Source organism: Lichenostomus cassidix, chromosome 6 (assembly GCF_008360975.1).
Source record: "Lichenostomus cassidix isolate B80296 chromosome 6, HeHo_3.0, whole genome shotgun sequence".
Classification (NCBI taxonomy): Eukaryota; Metazoa; Chordata; class Aves; order Passeriformes; family Meliphagidae; genus Lichenostomus; species Lichenostomus cassidix.
Genome location: NC_139487.1, coordinates 33,472,438 through 33,490,263, shown reverse-complemented (window position 1 = coordinate 33,490,263; position 17,826 = coordinate 33,472,438). Strand labels below are relative to the sequence as shown.

At 44.4% G+C, this 17,826-nt stretch overlaps 1 protein-coding gene across 3 annotated transcripts in view; it reads right to left on the bottom strand.

Annotated features, from left to right (window-relative positions):
* PRKG1 (protein kinase cGMP-dependent 1) overlaps window positions 1-17,826 on the bottom strand; it is a 295,495-nt gene that overhangs the window by 33,096 nt on the left and 244,573 nt on the right. For all 3 annotated transcript variants that reach the window (XM_085064468.1, XM_085064466.1, XM_085064469.1), the window contains exons 8-9: window positions 13,710-13,775; window positions 8,217-8,291 (exon numbers count right to left, since the gene is read on the bottom strand). In XM_085064468.1, coding sequence (XP_084920594.1) covers window positions 8,217-8,291; window positions 13,710-13,775 — 141 coding nt within the window. The remainder of the gene's footprint in view (window positions 1-8,216; window positions 8,292-13,709; window positions 13,776-17,826) is intronic.

Genomic DNA, 17,826 nt, shown 5'->3' with positions numbered 1-17,826 from the left:
CCAGAATTCACACCATGGTGCTGCAAGGAATGTCCTTAAGGGGATTTTCCTAATTATTTCCTGCTCGTTATTCAGCTCATCTGCATGAATCACGGAGAGAAGCAGCAGATCATGAATGATGCCCTGGAATGTATGACCTGGAGGGTGCTTCTCATGTACAGAACTGTGCATGAACCATGTTTACACCTCCTCAGTAATTAATTGCACTAAAAAGATACAATTTTGGATACAATTTTTTGTTGCACTGGAGCACTCTGCAACAAAATAGCCATAAAGCCAAGCACCACAACCTGTTATCTCCTCCCCAATCCCAATCTTCCAGCATCACACCTGGATTTTCCAAGTAGAAAAGCGTGACAGAGGTGTTTCAGCAAAGAGGGACTCCATGATTATTATCAACCCTCCTGCCTTGACTGCTCCCTTCCCAGTTTATTTGGCTCTGGGTGTTTGTGCCTGGCAATTCAGCGGAGAAATGGAGTTTTGTTTCCCAAGACTTCTCCTCATCTCTTTATTCTCCACTGCTGTAACAGCCCAGGTTCCCATAGAAACCGAGAGTAAAGAGCAGGAGTGTAAAATACAAATGAACAGGTCCAAGCTGGAAATGTTGTGTTTTATCAGACAAATAAAGATCAAAATGGGCACTGGGCATGGGGCTTTTCTAATGGCAAAGGCAGATAAGGCCGCTCCTTATCAATTAAAAGAGATGGCATACAAATGGTAACACCCAGAGTCACGGGGAAGGGGTTGATCCCACTTTTTGAACTGGAGATGTTTGCTGGATCATTCGTTTTTGGGGACAGCAAAACCCCATCTCCTCATTTGTAGGTCTGATCCTGAATCCCCCAGATCACCCTAAGTCACTCTGGATTCTCATCCCTCAACACTGGAGCTCTGCCATGTGGGAATGGGCCAACAAGCACTCACTTAGGACCTTCTCAGGTGGACTTCATCATTTCAAGTGAATACTGGCACAAAGATTGAAGTTCTCTGTAAAATGCACTGTAAAAATGGGTTTCTGAGGAAAAAGCAGGCTAGATGCTTTCTCCCAGCTCCAGATGCTTTTGGATGTATCTTGAAGGTGTTCCTGGATAATTTTATTTTCTAACAGTGAAAGGGGGTTTGTAAAGATGAAAGACTACAGGAAAATTATCAATTTGACTGAAAACTTTGATTATCACTTTGAAATTCTCAATTCGATTCCAACAGGACAGTAAGATTCTTCCTAACAAGAACACTGGAAATGGGAGAGAGATACTGCTGGGACTATGAACTCTTCCAAACCCTGGAGAGTTTTTAGAAGGCCATAATAAAATAGATTGAATCATATTTTTTCTAGAGACACTTTTAATGCCCATTTACAAATATCCCAGGAGTGTTTATCCTTGGGCACCCTCATTGTGCCTTCTCCAAAGGGCTCTGACTGACTGAAACAGGAGGAAATATTCTTCCTTTTCCTTCTCTGTTAACCAAGCTCACCAAAAGGAAGTTGAAATGAGCAGAGTTTCAGCTGGTGGGAAGACAAGCAGTCGATGATATTTAATTTTCAGGAAGATTTTGGGAGGTGCTGGGTGGGGCCTGTGGCTGGTGAAAGGTTCACTCCTGCAGGACTTTATGCTTTGCAGAGGCTGTGACCATAAAATATGAAAGCAAATCCTTTTTGCTTTAAATGTCATCTTCAATACTTACCAAGGGCACATGCGAGCAGCAGGAAGCAGAAAGCCTGGAGCAGCATTTTCTCCTGGATCTGCAGTTTTTCCAAGCAAGGGGGTCATGTCCTCACTAAGCACTTGCTCAACCCTTAAATATTTTCATGTCTGAATCTGACCCAGATGCAAAATCTGACAGCTCAGCTCCTGCGTTGTTATTCAAACAGCTGATCTGGAGCTATGGGGTTGGTAAAACAGCTTCCAAAGCTGAACTCCTCGTTTCCCTGAGTGGAGGAAGTGGAACAGTGAGCTGGGAAGGGGGGAATTTCAGGGCAAGGCTGATGTTTCAAAGCAAATGAGCAGTGGCTTTTTCACTGGTGCCAACCCCGCATCTGCAGGGACTCCCTGGCAATTTCCCTGTGTGCTCCAGGAGTGCCAGCACTGCCTGGAGTGCTGCCAGCCCTGCTCCCATCGCTGGCCCCTCAAAGAGCTGCAAGGCACAAGAAATCCATGATGAATGAGATCACTCCTGCACAGGAGCAGCCTCTGAAGGGGTGAAGGAGCAACGATCCGTGCGCCTGGAACGCACCTTGCCAAGGAAGCATCTCGGGGTGGAGATGCACCCAGGTCTGACCAAGCCTGGGATTTAATCCCAGATTGAGATCAGCACCACGACCTGCAGCTCTGAAGGGACTGGGGGGCCATGGCCAAGTTGTTTGACACAGATCATCAGTGGCTGAGCAAATTCCAATTTGCACTGTTCGGAGCCCATGGTATTGCTCTGATCCCTTGCTCTGTGATCAATACAAGATGTTATTTGATGGTTTCTGCAGAGCCATTGTACAGGAAAATGTCAGGAAACCAAGAGATGGCAAAGCCAGGGCTCAAACACATCTCCCTGCGCTGGTTTACTGAGCAGACAGAGCCAGGAACACCTCACTGCCATCACTGAAATGAATTTTAAATACAGCCATGAATGAGGGGCTTTTAACTCACACCAGAAATTTAATAACAATAGCCCCATTAAAAAGCTCCAGGTTGTTTTACATTAATGCCTAACATAATGGGCCAGATCAGGCTCTGATCTCCTCTTTCAAGGTTTACAGGCACCGAGCTTCTCACATATTCACAATCTCATCTTATCTATGTTTTTGATGTTTTATCTTGTTATACCTAAGCAGAAGCTGCGGGATCAGGTGAATCACGAGAACAGTTTTTCCTTTTTTTTTTTTTCAGATGATTCAAAGATTTAGAGCTCAGCACTTCATTTCATGGAGTGTTCAGTGAGGCACTGAGAAAATGGAGCAAATGCAACTGAGGGCAAATCAATGGGAGTGGAGCAGAGTACAGCCAGGAAAAGCAAGTGCACTGCCTGCTGTGGGGTTTGGGATGCCCTAAACTGTGTCTGCCCCATCCCTGGCAGTGTCCAAGGCCAGGCTGGATGGGCTTGGAGGAGCCTGGGACAATGGAGGGTGTCCCTACCCGTGGGAGGGGTGGCACTGGATGGCTTGAAGGTCTGTTCCAATCCAATCCATCCTGGGATTCCAAGTGCTGCAAACAAGCAAATGGAGCCCCTTTAGGTGTGGAAAGGGTAAGGATGAGATGAGGGTAGAAATCCTGAGTGGAATGGGGACTACATTTAGGCTGGAAGCTGTGTATGGAAAGCAGTTGGGGCTCTCAGGAAAAGTGACTAAGTGTTTTTCCAGGGAAGAAGAAAAAAGGTTTGTTTTGGTGGCTCAGCTGCGGGTGGGATGGAGGCAGCAGCTTTGGAGTTCAGGCTGCATTGGGTTTTTCATTTAGAGTGAATTTTCATTTCCTTTTCACACTTGGGTAATTGGATTTCATCTTCCAATGTGACACAGTTTGTGTCCCAGGGGTCAGCTGAAGGAAATGTCCAGGGGTAAATGGAATGAAAATGTTCTGGATTTGGGTCCCACACTCACAAACCTTCACAGGGAGAACACGGAATATTCACTCATTGCCAAGCATGGACCTCCACCCTCTGCTCCTGCCCCTCTCCCTGCAGTTTAAACCACCAGCTTTTCCAAACTTTGGAGCTACTCCCATCAAATCCTTGCCTGGGTAGTTTTTTGGTGAATGGGAAGGAATTTCTTTAGCTGGCAACTTCCTTATCTTTTCCAGCTCTGCCAAGATGATTTGACAGCAGGGAGACAACACTGTCCCACCTCCTGCCCTTGTGCTTCCCTCTCAGAGCCCAAATCTTTTCCTCCCAAACCTTCCCTGGGTGCAAGCACCATGCACATACCTGCCCTTCCTCTCTCACTGGCTCTACATCTCCTTCTCTCCTTCCCCTTACAGATTCCTGGGTATAAAAGTGAGGTTTGAGCTCGTAGGAGCTGTTGAGGTACAACCAAGGAGAACTGGACTGGCAGGGAACTCCAGCGCTGGGAAAGCCACAAATCACCCCACACCTATTTCCAGCAGTTCCAAAAATCAGTGACTCCCTGTGGCAGCAGAATCCCTGAGTTTTGTTTCTATTACCTTTTGTTTGAGTGCCTCTCTGTTATTTAAGTCAGCAGATGACAGTGGGACAGAAATAGCCCAACTTCCAGTGGTGTAATCCTTACAAAGCTGTTTGGATAAATCCTCAGGACAGCTCCAAAATGTGCTGGACAACAAATTCACACCCCCAGGGGTGCACAGAAATGTTTTAATGCTGCCTTTGCCTCAACACACCCCCAGAGCTGGCCAAGGTTTCTGTTTAAAGCACTGAGGCAGAGCCACAGCGAGCTCCAAGCGCTGGGATTAGCAAAGTATTCCCAGCAGCTCCTGAGGGAAGGATTCAGATCCATGCCACAGGAATGGCTGATACTCCCAAGACCCAGACCATCAAGGGCTCCCACCATGTGCAGCTGGACTGGCCATGCACAAGGAAGCATCCACACTGCTTTGCTGCTCCCGCTGGGATCTGTCAGCCTCAGGATGATTTCTGCTGCATTTTCCCTCCCTCAGGACAGCCCTAATTCCAGAAAGCGAATGGAACAGCCCCAGTTCCATAACCAGACAGAACAGCAGCCTGATTCAGAGGCCCTGACTTTTCCCACCATGTGCCATCAGTCCCAGCCCATTATCAGATCACATTTTCAAATGATTTCTGAGATGCTTTTTTCTAATTCCACCCCTATTTATTACAGCTATCAGGAAAACCTGACACAGCTGGATACAAACCAGTGGCTTTGGGATGAAAATACGAATTATTGAAGGCTGAAGGCTGGAAAAACAAAACTCTCCAGCAGGAAAGAAAAAGCTCTTCCCTATTAGAGGCCAAATACTGCCACCTGAAGTCTCAGTTTTTCTGAAAAGCAAATGTTGCAGCTAACCCAAACTGGCCAGGGATTGACAATCAGTTATTGCTTCCTCACAGCCCCCACCAGGGAGGAGCAGGGCTTTAATTATTTACACAGCTTAAAAGAAATGACTGCAACCTCTGCTTTTTATAGCCCTGAGGAGTTTTTTTGCCACCTTTCTGCACATCCCACGGGATTTCTCCCCAGTCTGGCACCACGGATAGCTGTGGCAAAAGCTGCTTCCCAGATGGTCCCTAACGAGGGACACAGAGGAGGATGGATGGAGCTCTTCATCACAGCTCCAGGAAGCCAGGAAATACTGCCTCTTGCAGGAAAAATGACATCCCATGCCTTGGTGGATTATTTCAGGCCAAGTTTTCCAGCCAGCACCAAGTCAGACCCTCATTCAATCATCCTCTTTAAGCTGCAGCTCCCATTTTGGAACCTTAAGGGATATCTTTATAGTTTCATATAGTTTCATTTCTACAGGTATATAAAATGGAAAAATATTAATTACCACCCTCTGCAGCAAAATTAAGTTAATGGACCCTGGGATGCCTTGTGGTGAATAATGGAGTGAGACAGGGAGTGCAAGGTGAAGAAAGGGACATCTCAGGCCTCTGAAACACAAGGTTTGGATAGAATCATTCAGGTTGGAAAAGAGCTCTTGGATCTTTGAGTCCAACTGTTAATGAAGATCTTCAATCAAGCACAGGTCCAGAAAGATGAAGGGCTCTGGGGCCAGAGCTGCAAGGACAGAACACACTACACAAAGGTCCCTGTCCCCTCCAGCCCTGCTAGAAGCAGCCAATTTTGGCTGTGAGTGCCCAGCCAGATTCCCTCAGGGCTGCAGCACAGCTGGAATGGGAAAAAAACCATGGGAAAAGTGCAGTCAGAACAACCTCCACCTGCAGAGAGCCTGGAGCGGCAGCCCAGAGTCCAGGCTTGAGCAGGGGATTCATCTGAGGAGTAGTATATTGTAATTCATACTATAGTCTGTCTAATCCTGTAATTACAATTATCCCCTCCAATTAAAGTGATGGTCTCCCAGATGATGTGTCGGTGATTGCTGATTGCAGAGAGGGAACACAAAGGATGGACCTTAAAGGGAACTGCCAATCCCAAGCTGGCAAAAAGCAGGGAAGTGCCTCTAAAACAAGAATCAATTCAATCAATAGTTCAGCTCCTCCAGACCTGCAGGGCAGATGGATACTTGGAGAGATCTTCCAAGCCTGTAACTGCTGCCTATCCTCTCAGCCATGCCTGAGCTCTGGCATTCTAGGGATGTGCTCCAGCACAGAAAAATGGGAGAAAACCCAGCACCACTGATTCTGTAGGCATTTACAATCCTGCAGTGGTTTGGGTTGGAAGGGACCTCAAAGCCCATCTCCTTCCAACCCCTTCCACCTGTCCAACCTGGCCTTGATCATCCTGATCCACTCGATCCACAGGATCCACCCCAAGGCCTTTTCCCAGCTGGCAGTGAGCTCTGGAAAGGAGATGTGAGCTAAAAAAAACAGGAGCACAACCTTTCCACGGGATTTGTGTAAAGCCTCACAAGCCTGACCGTGTTTGATGTTCTGAGTTCTTCCCTCTCACAAACCTCCCCTCGGAAAAACGAAGCCCTTGAAGGACAATTAGCTGGAGCTAATTAACTGCAGCTCAGAAAGGAATCCAGGTTAAATTGCAGCCAAGGAGACTTCTCTCCCTGAGGAGTTTTACCTCACCAGGTAACTCTGGAACACCAGAACTTTCTGGAAGGGCTGAAACTCCTCTGGTGTCACTTTTCCCTCTTCTCTCCATCTTCCTGCTGGATTTCAAGGAGCCCAGCAAACAGGAATAAGGCATTGGGCTGCTAAATACTCTGTTTTTCAATAGAGCACTCATAGAATGTCTGAAGCATTCTATGCCCAAAATTCCTGGGTTTTGGGATGGTAAAGGAAGTTGATAGTCTCCCACACTTTTAATTAAGTCAACAAGAATTTAGGGAATTTAACTTTTTTAATGGAACTTTTTTTTAAGGAGGAAGCTTATGTTAGATCTGGGGCAGCAAAATATTATTCCAAACTAAAATGCAACCCTTCTGGTACCCTTTAATGAATTTTAGTAATTTAATATAATAAAATATTTCAAATTTTACTCAAAGGTAAGAAAAAAGAGAAATCTGTGGGCATTTTGCAGGATTAACAAGTTTTGCTCACAAAATGAAGATTTTTGAGATGGATACTTAGTTCCTGAAACAAACCAAGGGTTATTTTTAATCAACAACTAATTAGGGCTTCTCACTTTCCCTCTGCAGAGGTGCCAAATACCTTGAGCAGACACTATTCCAACCCCTCTGGTTTAATGAGAAGTTTCTATGTATAACTTAATTGGAATCTTCAATTAAGGCAGTGATTCCAAGCATTTGACTTTGAGAAAACATCTCTTCCCTTCCTTAACGTGCTATTAAACAAATCCCCATGAAAGCAAGCTAATTGAGAGGGAGGAAAAGTAAAGAAATTTTGTGTATGGCGAATTTAATTTTCTTTTCAACAACTTCTGCCTTTGAATCACGTTTGGCTGATATTGAGCATCTCTCTGAGCAGAACAGGATCCTCTTGAAAAGCTTGAATCGTTGGGAGAGAATCAGAGCTCAGAGCTTTCAGATTAAAATCAAATCGTAGCTCCAGAATGAATGAAAAGTGGGGTTTTTAAAAAATACTTTAAACGAATGCACTACAGCTCCCTTCTGACAGGAATGAATATTCATTGTGAACTTGAGATGAATATATTGCTTCACATCAAGGCAGCTCTCCAGTTTTATCCCAAAAATGACAAATTCCACTGCCCATCCTTTGTCTCAAAATCCGTTTGGCTTTGTGAAAGTATCTGAGAAAGGTCCGAGTTCTCTAAAGAAATGAAACCTCTTCAACAATTCCCTCCAATGCAATTCCAGGGTCTGGAGTTTCTCACCTCACAATATTTCTAGAGGATTTTTGGAAGATCCACTTCTGTGGACTCCAGTATTGGGATTGAGGAGGACCCTGGGACAAGCTGGCTTTGGGCACTGAGCAGAGGAGACTCATCTCCATACTCATGGGGAGAACCAGGGAGACACCAGGAGGAGAATTCCTCCATCCAGAGGAGGAATCTCTCCTTTTTCAGCTGTTTTACACCAGTGTGTGGAGAACAAGGAGGGGTTTTTTGGGAATTCCAGTGGTGCACCATCACCAAACACAAGCTGGAGCCTTGCTGCTGAGCACAAGGAGCAAACACTTACTTTGCTTTTGCTTCTGCATCCTCGTAGGCTTTGTTGGAGACATCATCCAGGCCCCCGATCAGGTGCTTGAAGGAGCTGTGGAGACAAAGGGACACTGTGAGAGGAAAATGCCACAAACATCAAGGTTGGAAAAGACTCCTGAGATCATCCAGTCCAGCCAGGAACCCAGCACTGCCCAGCCCACCACTGATGGGATGATCCTTCATATCCCTTCCATCCCAAACCTTTCTGGGATTCCATGAAAAACTAGAAATGAAATCAGTGAATGCCTTCAAACAAAAATATTCCAGGTGAAAAGCTACTTTCCAACTATCCAATTCCAATACTCCCAGTGCGTGTGTCACACACAGGTTGTCTTTTTTTTCAAGGAAGGCAAATTTGAAAGGATGAACTGCTGCAAACCAGAGACTCTTGACTGAGCTCTGCCTTAAGGCCACAGCTTCACAAATGAAAATCCTGCAATTCCTCCGGCTCCTCTGTGCTCCTGACACTCCTGAGGCACAACACACAGAGCTGGAGCATGGGAATTGCTGGAAGTTGACAAAAAGATGAATGGAAAATTTGGAAAAAAAAGAATGAAAAAAACCCAAAATCGCCATTCAGGGCCACGTTGCTGACTTCAGGAATAATAAGGGGATATTTAATAATCTTTCTCAAGGAGGATTTGGTTTCCAGCCTGACCCATGCTAGGATTCTCCACTGGGATTTCTTGCTCAGGAAATATCCTCTGCCCACACTAATTCCCCCAGGCTTCCACTCCACTTAATTCATTATATTTGAAATCATACAATCAAGGAAACCATTTATGCAGCACGGGAAAAGCAAATTAATTAATCCATCAATGAGGAAGAGAAGGCACAGACCCCTTTGCTCTCACATAAACTTGTGCTAGAGAATTTTATCCAGGTAATTACTAACATTAATATTAACATTTTTAATATTAGGACATGTGGATATCAAAGTTCTTGAGTCCTTTTTTGTTGCCCATCTCGACGTTGTTGAAGTCTCGGCTCAGTCCCAACCTCCCCAAGAATTCAATCAGAAACTGCTCGGGTTTTTTTCTCCTCATGGCCTTTTCTCTTAATTTTTTTCTATTCTCTCCTCATAACCAATTTTCTCCATGGATAAACTTCGCTCTGACTGGGAGAAACAGTAAAGCAGCAAACCCTAAAATCTCCACTGAAAGAGCGCGGCTCAGCTTATGCGGGGTCAGTCATGCCAGGATAATACTTTTTTATTTTATTTTTCTCCAATTTCCATTGCCAGGAGGGCTGATCCAATAACCTCTGCTGATACCTCACTGCTCTCCCTGATAAAAACCAAACCCAGGCTTTGAAACGCAGACAAAACCCATAAAATGCAAAGTGGAAAAGCAGAAAATAGCTGGAATATTTAAAATGCCGCCTTTAAAAAAAGTGCATCCTCTTTCTATGTGCAGCCAAAGAAGACAATAAGCTCAAAAAACAGCATTTGGTGTAAATTCCAGGTAGTTTTGTAACTCTCTGTCAGCAGCAGCTGTGCCTTGAGTTTTCCTGGCTCTGATCCATCAGCTCCTCTCTGTCCCTATTTGCAGTTTTGTCCTCCCAGCACCCACAGCATTGCCAAATCTCCAAGCTCCAGGAAAATGTTATTGGTCCCATAAATAAATGATATGGAGGGGGAAAAAAATCCCATTTAAATAAAAGATGAACGTGAATCAACCTCAGTGTAAATATTCCGACAGTTCAGGAACAGCCAGGAACACTTTCAAACACTTTTTTAGTTTCAAGGGGTAGGTGTGGATAAAAAGAAAGGAATTATAAAGTTACACCAACTTGTCCCTGAGGGTACCAGTGATGATCCAAATGTCAGGAATGAGTTTGGAGCCTTTCCCTGTTGTTTTCTCTCTGCACAAAGGGGCTGCCAGTGAAGTGCCTGGGCATCTTCATTCCAACTGATCCCAGAACAGATGCCCAAAGGGTGTCTACACCATTTGGATCAGAAGACCTTTTCTAGCCAAGCTCCTGAAGGACCAATCCATCACATCCAGCACAAATTTGTTCACTTTTCCCCAACGGTACTTCTGGAACAAATCTAATAACCCCTCCAAGGAGCCTGGAAATTCATCAGGATGAGCTCTGAGAAGGCCAAGCTTGGAATTATTTGGAGGCAAACACTGTGAAGCATCTTCCACAGTAAGTTTTTTTTCCCAAAGGATGAATTCCTGCAGTGTCACCACAGGAAAAACTTCATTAACAACAGCCTTGATCTTGTAGGGTCAAGGCAAGCGCTGAAGACAGCAAGTCCATGAATTGTAAGGAAAAAAGCTTGGAAGTGGAAATGCCTGACAGACATTTGAGAGCTACTCTAAAATATGAATGTGTTTGCCCAGAGCGGATGTTTGATGAGAAGGACATGGTTGGGTTTCCAATGAGCTCTCTGGCTCTTCAATCATCCCAAGGCTCCTCCAAACTCCTCCAAATGCTCACATATCCAACTGACCTTTCTTCCCCAATTCCCATGAACACCGTGTGGATTTTGCTGAGGTTTCCAAGGCAATTCCCTAAATCCCCAAATCAATCCCAACTCAGCAGAGAGCTTGAGCATGGGGAAGTGCCCAGGCTGCCCCGTGCTGTGGTCCCTTAGCAAAGCTGTCACCCTCATTTCCTCACCCCTGTCACCTTCATTTCCTCACCCCCGCCACCCTCTCACTTCATTTCCCCTACTGGATTACAGTTCCTCCTCTTCCATGTTGAAATTTTGATGATAATGGGAAATTCCTTGGGAATTTTTCTTTCTGATCGCCAAGTTCATTCTTTCACATACACCTGACCAGGTAGGACTGCACAAGGTTTTTTGGGTTTTCCTGGCAGTTTTCTTCCTTGGGTGACCAAAATGAATGGTGCTCCTACTGGGAATCACAGAATTCCCAGAAAAGTTTGGGTTGCAAGGGATCTTAAAGCCCATCCAGTGCCCCCCTGCCATGGCAGGGACACCTTCCACTGTCCCAGGCTGCTCCAAGCCCCAGTGTCCAGCCTGGCCTTGGACACTGCCAGGGATCCAGGGACAGCCACAGCTTCTCTGGGAATTCCATCCCAGCCCCTCCCCACCCTCCCAGAGGAGAATTAAGAGCATTAAGGACCAAATCCCACTGAAATTCATTACTCTGGTAAAGGAAGCGACTCAAAAACACAACTGCAAGATGGAAAAAATGCCAATGTTTTTCATGACAAATATTTCTGGGACAAAGGCAAGTGGGAACAAAGTCCATGGGATGCATCAAATGCTTCCTGCGAGTTGTTTTCATTGTTAGATCAGGATTCTGCTCATTCCCACTGCAGAAAAAGATACTGAAAATGCACTTTGCAAAGCGTGTCTACCTCCATTGGCAAGAAATTGCCCTGCTCCTTTTTGGGTGCCTTTGGGGTGGTTTTTGGGTGGATTTGGGACTGGAAGAGCTCTCTGGTTTCATCATCTGGTAATGAAAGAGCCATCATGAGCTCCAGTTTGACTTGCCTTGTGGCATCTCCAGCTCCCACTGCTTCTCCCCATAGCCATTTCATACAGATTTTATACATTCCAGAAATACTTGCAGGCAAAGCATTCCCTCTTTTCCTGCTTAAGCAATTCCCTTCTCAAACCCAACTTTCCCAGAGCTCATCCCTATGAAGAAAGTTTCCATATTATTCACTCTCCAGCTGTGCAGCCACTAAACCAGCTCTAAAATTGCTGGGAATATTGGCAAATCCAGAGCCCAGGCTCACATCTCCCTCAGGAATAACTTGCTGTGGTGTGCAGATGTGACTCTTTGTTAATGAGGTGGGAGTGTGGCAGCTGAACAATTTCTGGATGCCTTGGGAAGACCTTTACAAGGAATTTGGAAGAGCTGCCCTCCTGCCAGATAATGCCAAGGGGTGATCTTGGTCAGTGAGACTGGAATTCCCCAGGAATTCCATGTGTTAAGGAAAGGCCTTTTGGTTTTTTGAAACTGCAACAGCAGTTTTGCTGAGATGCTTCAGATGGGGACACCCACAGAGCATGGAAATTGCTGCTCCAGCACTTCCATCTGACTGGGCAAAGAGCATGTCTGGCAAAAGGAAATATTTGGCAGCTTCAGTGACTCGTGTCACCCTCCCTGCTGCATGGAACAGATTCCAGCTGCAGGGAACACCCACTCCCTGCTCCCACTGCCACCTCTGCGCCACTCAACCTTCACTGTGACCCACAAGGTGTAAAATTCACTGTATCTGGATAGAAAAAAAAGGTTGCTTTCCCTCACCAATTTCCCAAATCGCCACAAGTCTTGGTGGTTTTTCTCCACATGAAATTTTGCTCCTGCAGTTGCTGTCATTCCTATAAAATAGCAGCCTAAGGGCAGAGCTGGGACAAGAAATTCAGGACACAGGACAACCTGCCCTGAGCTATAAATAGGCCCTTATATAGGGTCACTTTTCATGCACTATAAATAAGAATTTTATAAACAATGTCACTCTGCTAATTGCAAAGTGTTAATAGAATCTCTGGTGTAGATTAACCACAGCTTCATCAGTTTAAATTTAACTTTGTACTTCCTCACTATTTCAAGGGCATTGGATACTGGGGAAAAGGCAAAGGAGACAAGGAAAGGAACAGTCTGAAAAATGATCAGGAATGAGTGACTCTGCAATTATTATTATTTGGGGTTTTTAGCTCTTACAGTGCAAACCAAAAATGTCTGTTGCAAAAGTGTAAAAAACCAAAGCATAAATTCCTTGCTGGTTTCTATTTCTCTGAATTAATGCTTGCTAAATTATCTAATTATTAGAAGTATAAAGATTATTAAACTATTATCTTGCTAAGGAATTGAATTCTTGTTCCTCTCTCACATTCCCATGGAAAGATTCCCATGAAAGACACATCCCTGCCTTTTGTTGGTCTATGCCAATGCTCTCACACCTGGCAAACAACCCCAGTGTTCAATTTTCATGGCATTTTATGACATTTTATGGCATTTTTTAATCCTATTCCCTACAGCTGCAGAGAGCAGTTGGATTTGCAGCACAGAAGCATCCAGGCATGGCTTTTTTCTGGATTAAACCCTCCCAATTCCCTCAAGCTCCCTAACAGGTTATTATTTCACTCCTGTGACCTCCTGTAGAGGCACAGAACTGCCAGCAGGGCTGTGTCCTTCTCCCAAGGACTCTCCATCCCCACATGGACCAGGATCACATCTTTTGTGCCTTTGGTGCTGTGAACTCCACCTGTGTCCCACAGTGCCACCCACATCCCTTCCCAGAAGAACTCCATCCCCTCATTTATTTCCATTTGCTCCTCCTGAGCTTCTCGTTGTCACTCCTGGCTTTTCTCTGGTTGATTTAGGGCCACTTTCCCTCCATTCATCAAGGCCACATGTGGGACTTCATCACTCAAGATGAAGCAGCCTCTCTGGAGAAGATGATCCAAGGCTCTTGTTAAGCTCTGGAAAAGGTAAAAATGGGAGTTTCCCCCCAGCCCCAGGCAGAGTGAGTGACTTACTCTCTGTCTATGACCAGACAAGTGACCGCTTCAGCTGCGATGACGTTGGCTGTCCTGACGTCCTCCCTGCAAGGAAAAACACATTGCTGGAGTTATTTCCATGGCAAACTTCTGATTTCCAAAAATAAATGCTTCTTCACGCACTTTGGGAATCAATTTCTGGCATTCACAGCTTTTCCCTGCTGTTTTCATCATCCATACAGGCTAATAAAAGACTAGAATTCCAAGACTAACAAAAAAAATCAATTTAATTCGTTTTAATCAGGCTGATTTGGTGTTCCACCAGGGTTTAAGAGACAGTGCTGCATGTTCTCCGCTGCCAAAATAAACGTACAGGATTCACTTTATCCCAATTCCCTCCAATCTTTCCATATTCCAAGGGTAAGTGGATTACAGGCAAAAGAGGCCTCCCCTCTTCTAAACACACTTCATTCATTTTGGCTGGAACACCACTCTACATTTCCACTGAAGCAGAAAATGAGATTTAAAGGTGCTGTCAGGAATAGAAATCCCCCTGTTTAAGGGCTGGAGGTACTCAAGCAGGACTATGGTTCAGAAAGGGTGGTGCATGTGCACTCTCCTTTTGAGGTCATCATTAATTAACTTTAATTGCTTTGGAGCTCTCTTCATGGTCGTATCTTTAGAGCAGAGCAAGCAGAAGTACAAGGAGAGAACATTAATATTCCAGCCTGAGCTGGAATGCTGACTCTGAGTCTATTTGGACTGGAATTAAGTGTGTATTAGTGCTAATTTCCCCCACTGATAAATCACATTGTGCTCATTTAAAGCGAGGAGAGAGAAGCAGCTGAATAGCAGTGGATAATTATCTCTATTAACTCCTAAAACTGGTAAATACAGAGAGGATGAGGAATGATAATATTGAACTCCTCATTAAGTTGCTGTAGCCAGCTTTGCCAATATATTGATCATTAAAATGAGTGTGAAACTTGTTGGTGTTCACTAATTCTAGTTAAAATTCAACACATTTGTCCCATTATCCCAGATGCCACAAAAAGACTTTTAACCCTTTATATTTATGAATCAAGGACATTTGTCCTGATCTGTTACTGTTTTATAAAAAACCTCTTACTGTTTTATATTGAGATGATTACAGACCAGGAAAATACAATCAAATTGGTGTCTTCGGTTCAAACATTTTCAATAAAATTTGAAATTGAATATTCAAATTCAGAAGTAATTACTAGTGAGTAATTTGTAATGTGAGTAATTACTAGTGAGTAATGTATTTGGCATTAAATGTAACAAGGAATTACTACAAGTGCTAGGCATTAAATGCAGAAGTTACTAACAGTAAATACACAGCATTAAAGGTCAGAGTAACTACTACAAGTGCAAGGCATTAAATGGAGAAGTTACTACATGGAAATGCATGGTGTTAAATCCAACAAGTAACTAAGGCATTAAATAGAAAAGTAACTACTACAAGGGCAGAGCATTCAAAACAAAGGTAATTACTCCCAGTAATATACCCAGTGCCCAGCATTAAACAAAAAACTACCTACTAGTAAATACATGGCATTCAATGCAACAACTAATTACTACCAGTGCAAGATATTAAATGACGAGGTTACTCCCAACACATCCTAAATGCACAGCTTTAAATGCAGAAGTAACTACTGCAAGCCCAACAAGGAGTTACGACAAGTGTGTGGCATTACGTTGGAAGTAATTACTGCATTAAATGCAAAGCTAACGAATTCCTACAAGTGCATCAAATACAAGCAATTCTTTTAAGAGCACAGCGCTAAGTGCACAAAGTACACTTCTATATTAGAAGTGTAAAAAACAACTTATGAACAGCAAATGAATGGATGAATGAATGGCCGGCAGTGCCCACCACCCCCTGTGGCCCCAGTGAGGAGGGGACAGCACTGACTCGGACACCGTGTGGCCTTCATGCTCTTCCTCCTCGGAGCTGCTCCCCGCAAAGCCGCACTCCTCATCGCTGCCATGGCCCTGGCTGGCCGAGCGCTCCATGGCCGCGGCTGCTCCAGCATTGTCCCCGACACGCCTGCCCCTCCAGCTCCCTGCTCTGGGCCACCCTCGGGGATGTGCCAGCTCCTCCAGCCCAGCCCTCGGCACCTGCAGGAAGCCCTGCAGCAGCTGTGACCTTTCTCGGCCGGGGAAACCCAAGAGGGGAGGATTTGGGAGATGCTTGGCCGTGCAGCATGGCCAAAAATGCCAGCAGGAGACCTCGTGTGCACTCTTTCAGCTCCTTAACGCCAGCCTGCAATTAGGTGGCAACAATATCATGATCCCAAAGCCCTTCCCCAGAGTCACCACACCGCTGGGAACACCAGGCCAGTATTTAAGGAGTGAAATCCAGAGATCTGTTGTTCTCCTTGGAATTTACAGCCCACTTCACCACACGGGGAAGCTCCAATTTTCCTTCTGACAAGCCATCAACAGCTCCTTTTAAGAAGAGCTAAGTTCACACAGCAGCCTCTGCTCCATGGCTTTACCTCAGGCTGCCATCATTTGCCTTAAATGTAGAAATATTTCAGGTGATTCCCGTTGTTTCTCTTTTTTCTTTCATTTCTACATCTCTGGTGGAATTTCAGCAGCAGCTCCTGGGAGTTTTTTACTTTCAGAACTCTCAGTGCAGTAAAGCCAACAGAGCCTTGAAAGACCCGAGTCCTCAGCTTCATAAATATTCCAGTCAATTATCACAAAGGGCTCCTTTTTTTGGTAAATCTTGTTGTACAACCCTTGGCAGGGTTTAAAACCTTTCAGCTGCAGCCACTGGGAGTAGAAATATATTTTAGGAGCAGTCAGTAAGTGCTAACAAGGTGCTCATGAGCCATAAAACAAAGTATTAGAGGGAGCTGGTACATTTGCTATTTGGAAAGTTGGACATTTTACTTACATTGAGTAAAAAACCTGTAAAATAGCAGTTTTAAAGCTGAACGAGCGGAATCTGTGTTCTCTAAGAAATGTTTTGTTTTCCCAATATCCATAAAGCTTAAATCACACAGGTTTTTGCTACACATCCTCAAACTGGGGTACCTTGGAGCCAAATCCCTCCTGCTGTATTTCACTCCCTTTTACAAGGTGAGATTTGAATGCCTGAGGGGATTTTTAGAACATTTTTTATGAAATGGCTTTTCAAGTGCAGCTTTTTCCAGCAGCACCTTTTATTAGTTTCACGTTAAAATCTAGAGAAATTTAGTAGAGCACATTGTGTTTATTAATCCCAGGGATGCAGTTTTATATCAAAGCCAATGGCAAATGCATGTTGAGTTCCCAGGAAGATGAAAGGTTGGGAATCCAAACTTTGGTCTGCCAAGGGGTGGTTTTTTCCTATGGAAATCAGGCAGATCCAGGTGACTGATGCAGACATGGAGCACAGAAGTAAGTTTGGAGAAGAACTCCAAGGTCATCAAGCCAGAAATAAAAAAAAATGAGCTCTTCCCTGGTGGGCTTGAAGTGATGCCACAGGACTATCCAAAGGTTCCTAATTTGCTGCTATTCCAGCTCTTTAAGTCATTTTCCCCCTTTCCAGCACTGTGCACTCAACTTTGTTACAATATTCTTAATAAGGCTGATTTAAAACTTTTAGGATGAGACAAGTCAGAAACCAGTCAAAGGGGAAAAAATGGGAAAAATCAGTTATTGGCTTGAATTTATCCATAACAGCTCCAACCCAGCATCTCTATCTCTATTTTTATTTGGTTGGGTATTTTCTGATTACACTGTGATGTGAGATAAAAATCAGCTTTTCTGGATATTCTGAGGAATGGCACCCAAATCTGGTGATCTTCTATCCTTTAAAAAAAGGGATTTGCCTACCTGGAGACTTAAGAATGTCTTTTTAAAGCTTTGATTGCCTTTTATTTGTAACAATTTCTACTACTTCACCTGCATCTTGGCCTACAGTTGCAGCAGGGCAAGATGCAACAACCACCTGGCTACGCTTGACTCAGTAAAAAGAAAGAAATAATCAAGGTTTTATGTGACAAAACCAAACAAGATCTCACGGTTACTGGGCCTGCCCTGGATTTTGAATACAGAACTGTAACAGCCTGGGAAAGTGACCTGGAAATCAAGAATTACATTTTCCTAATAAATGTTCTGATATTAATATTCCCACGGGTCT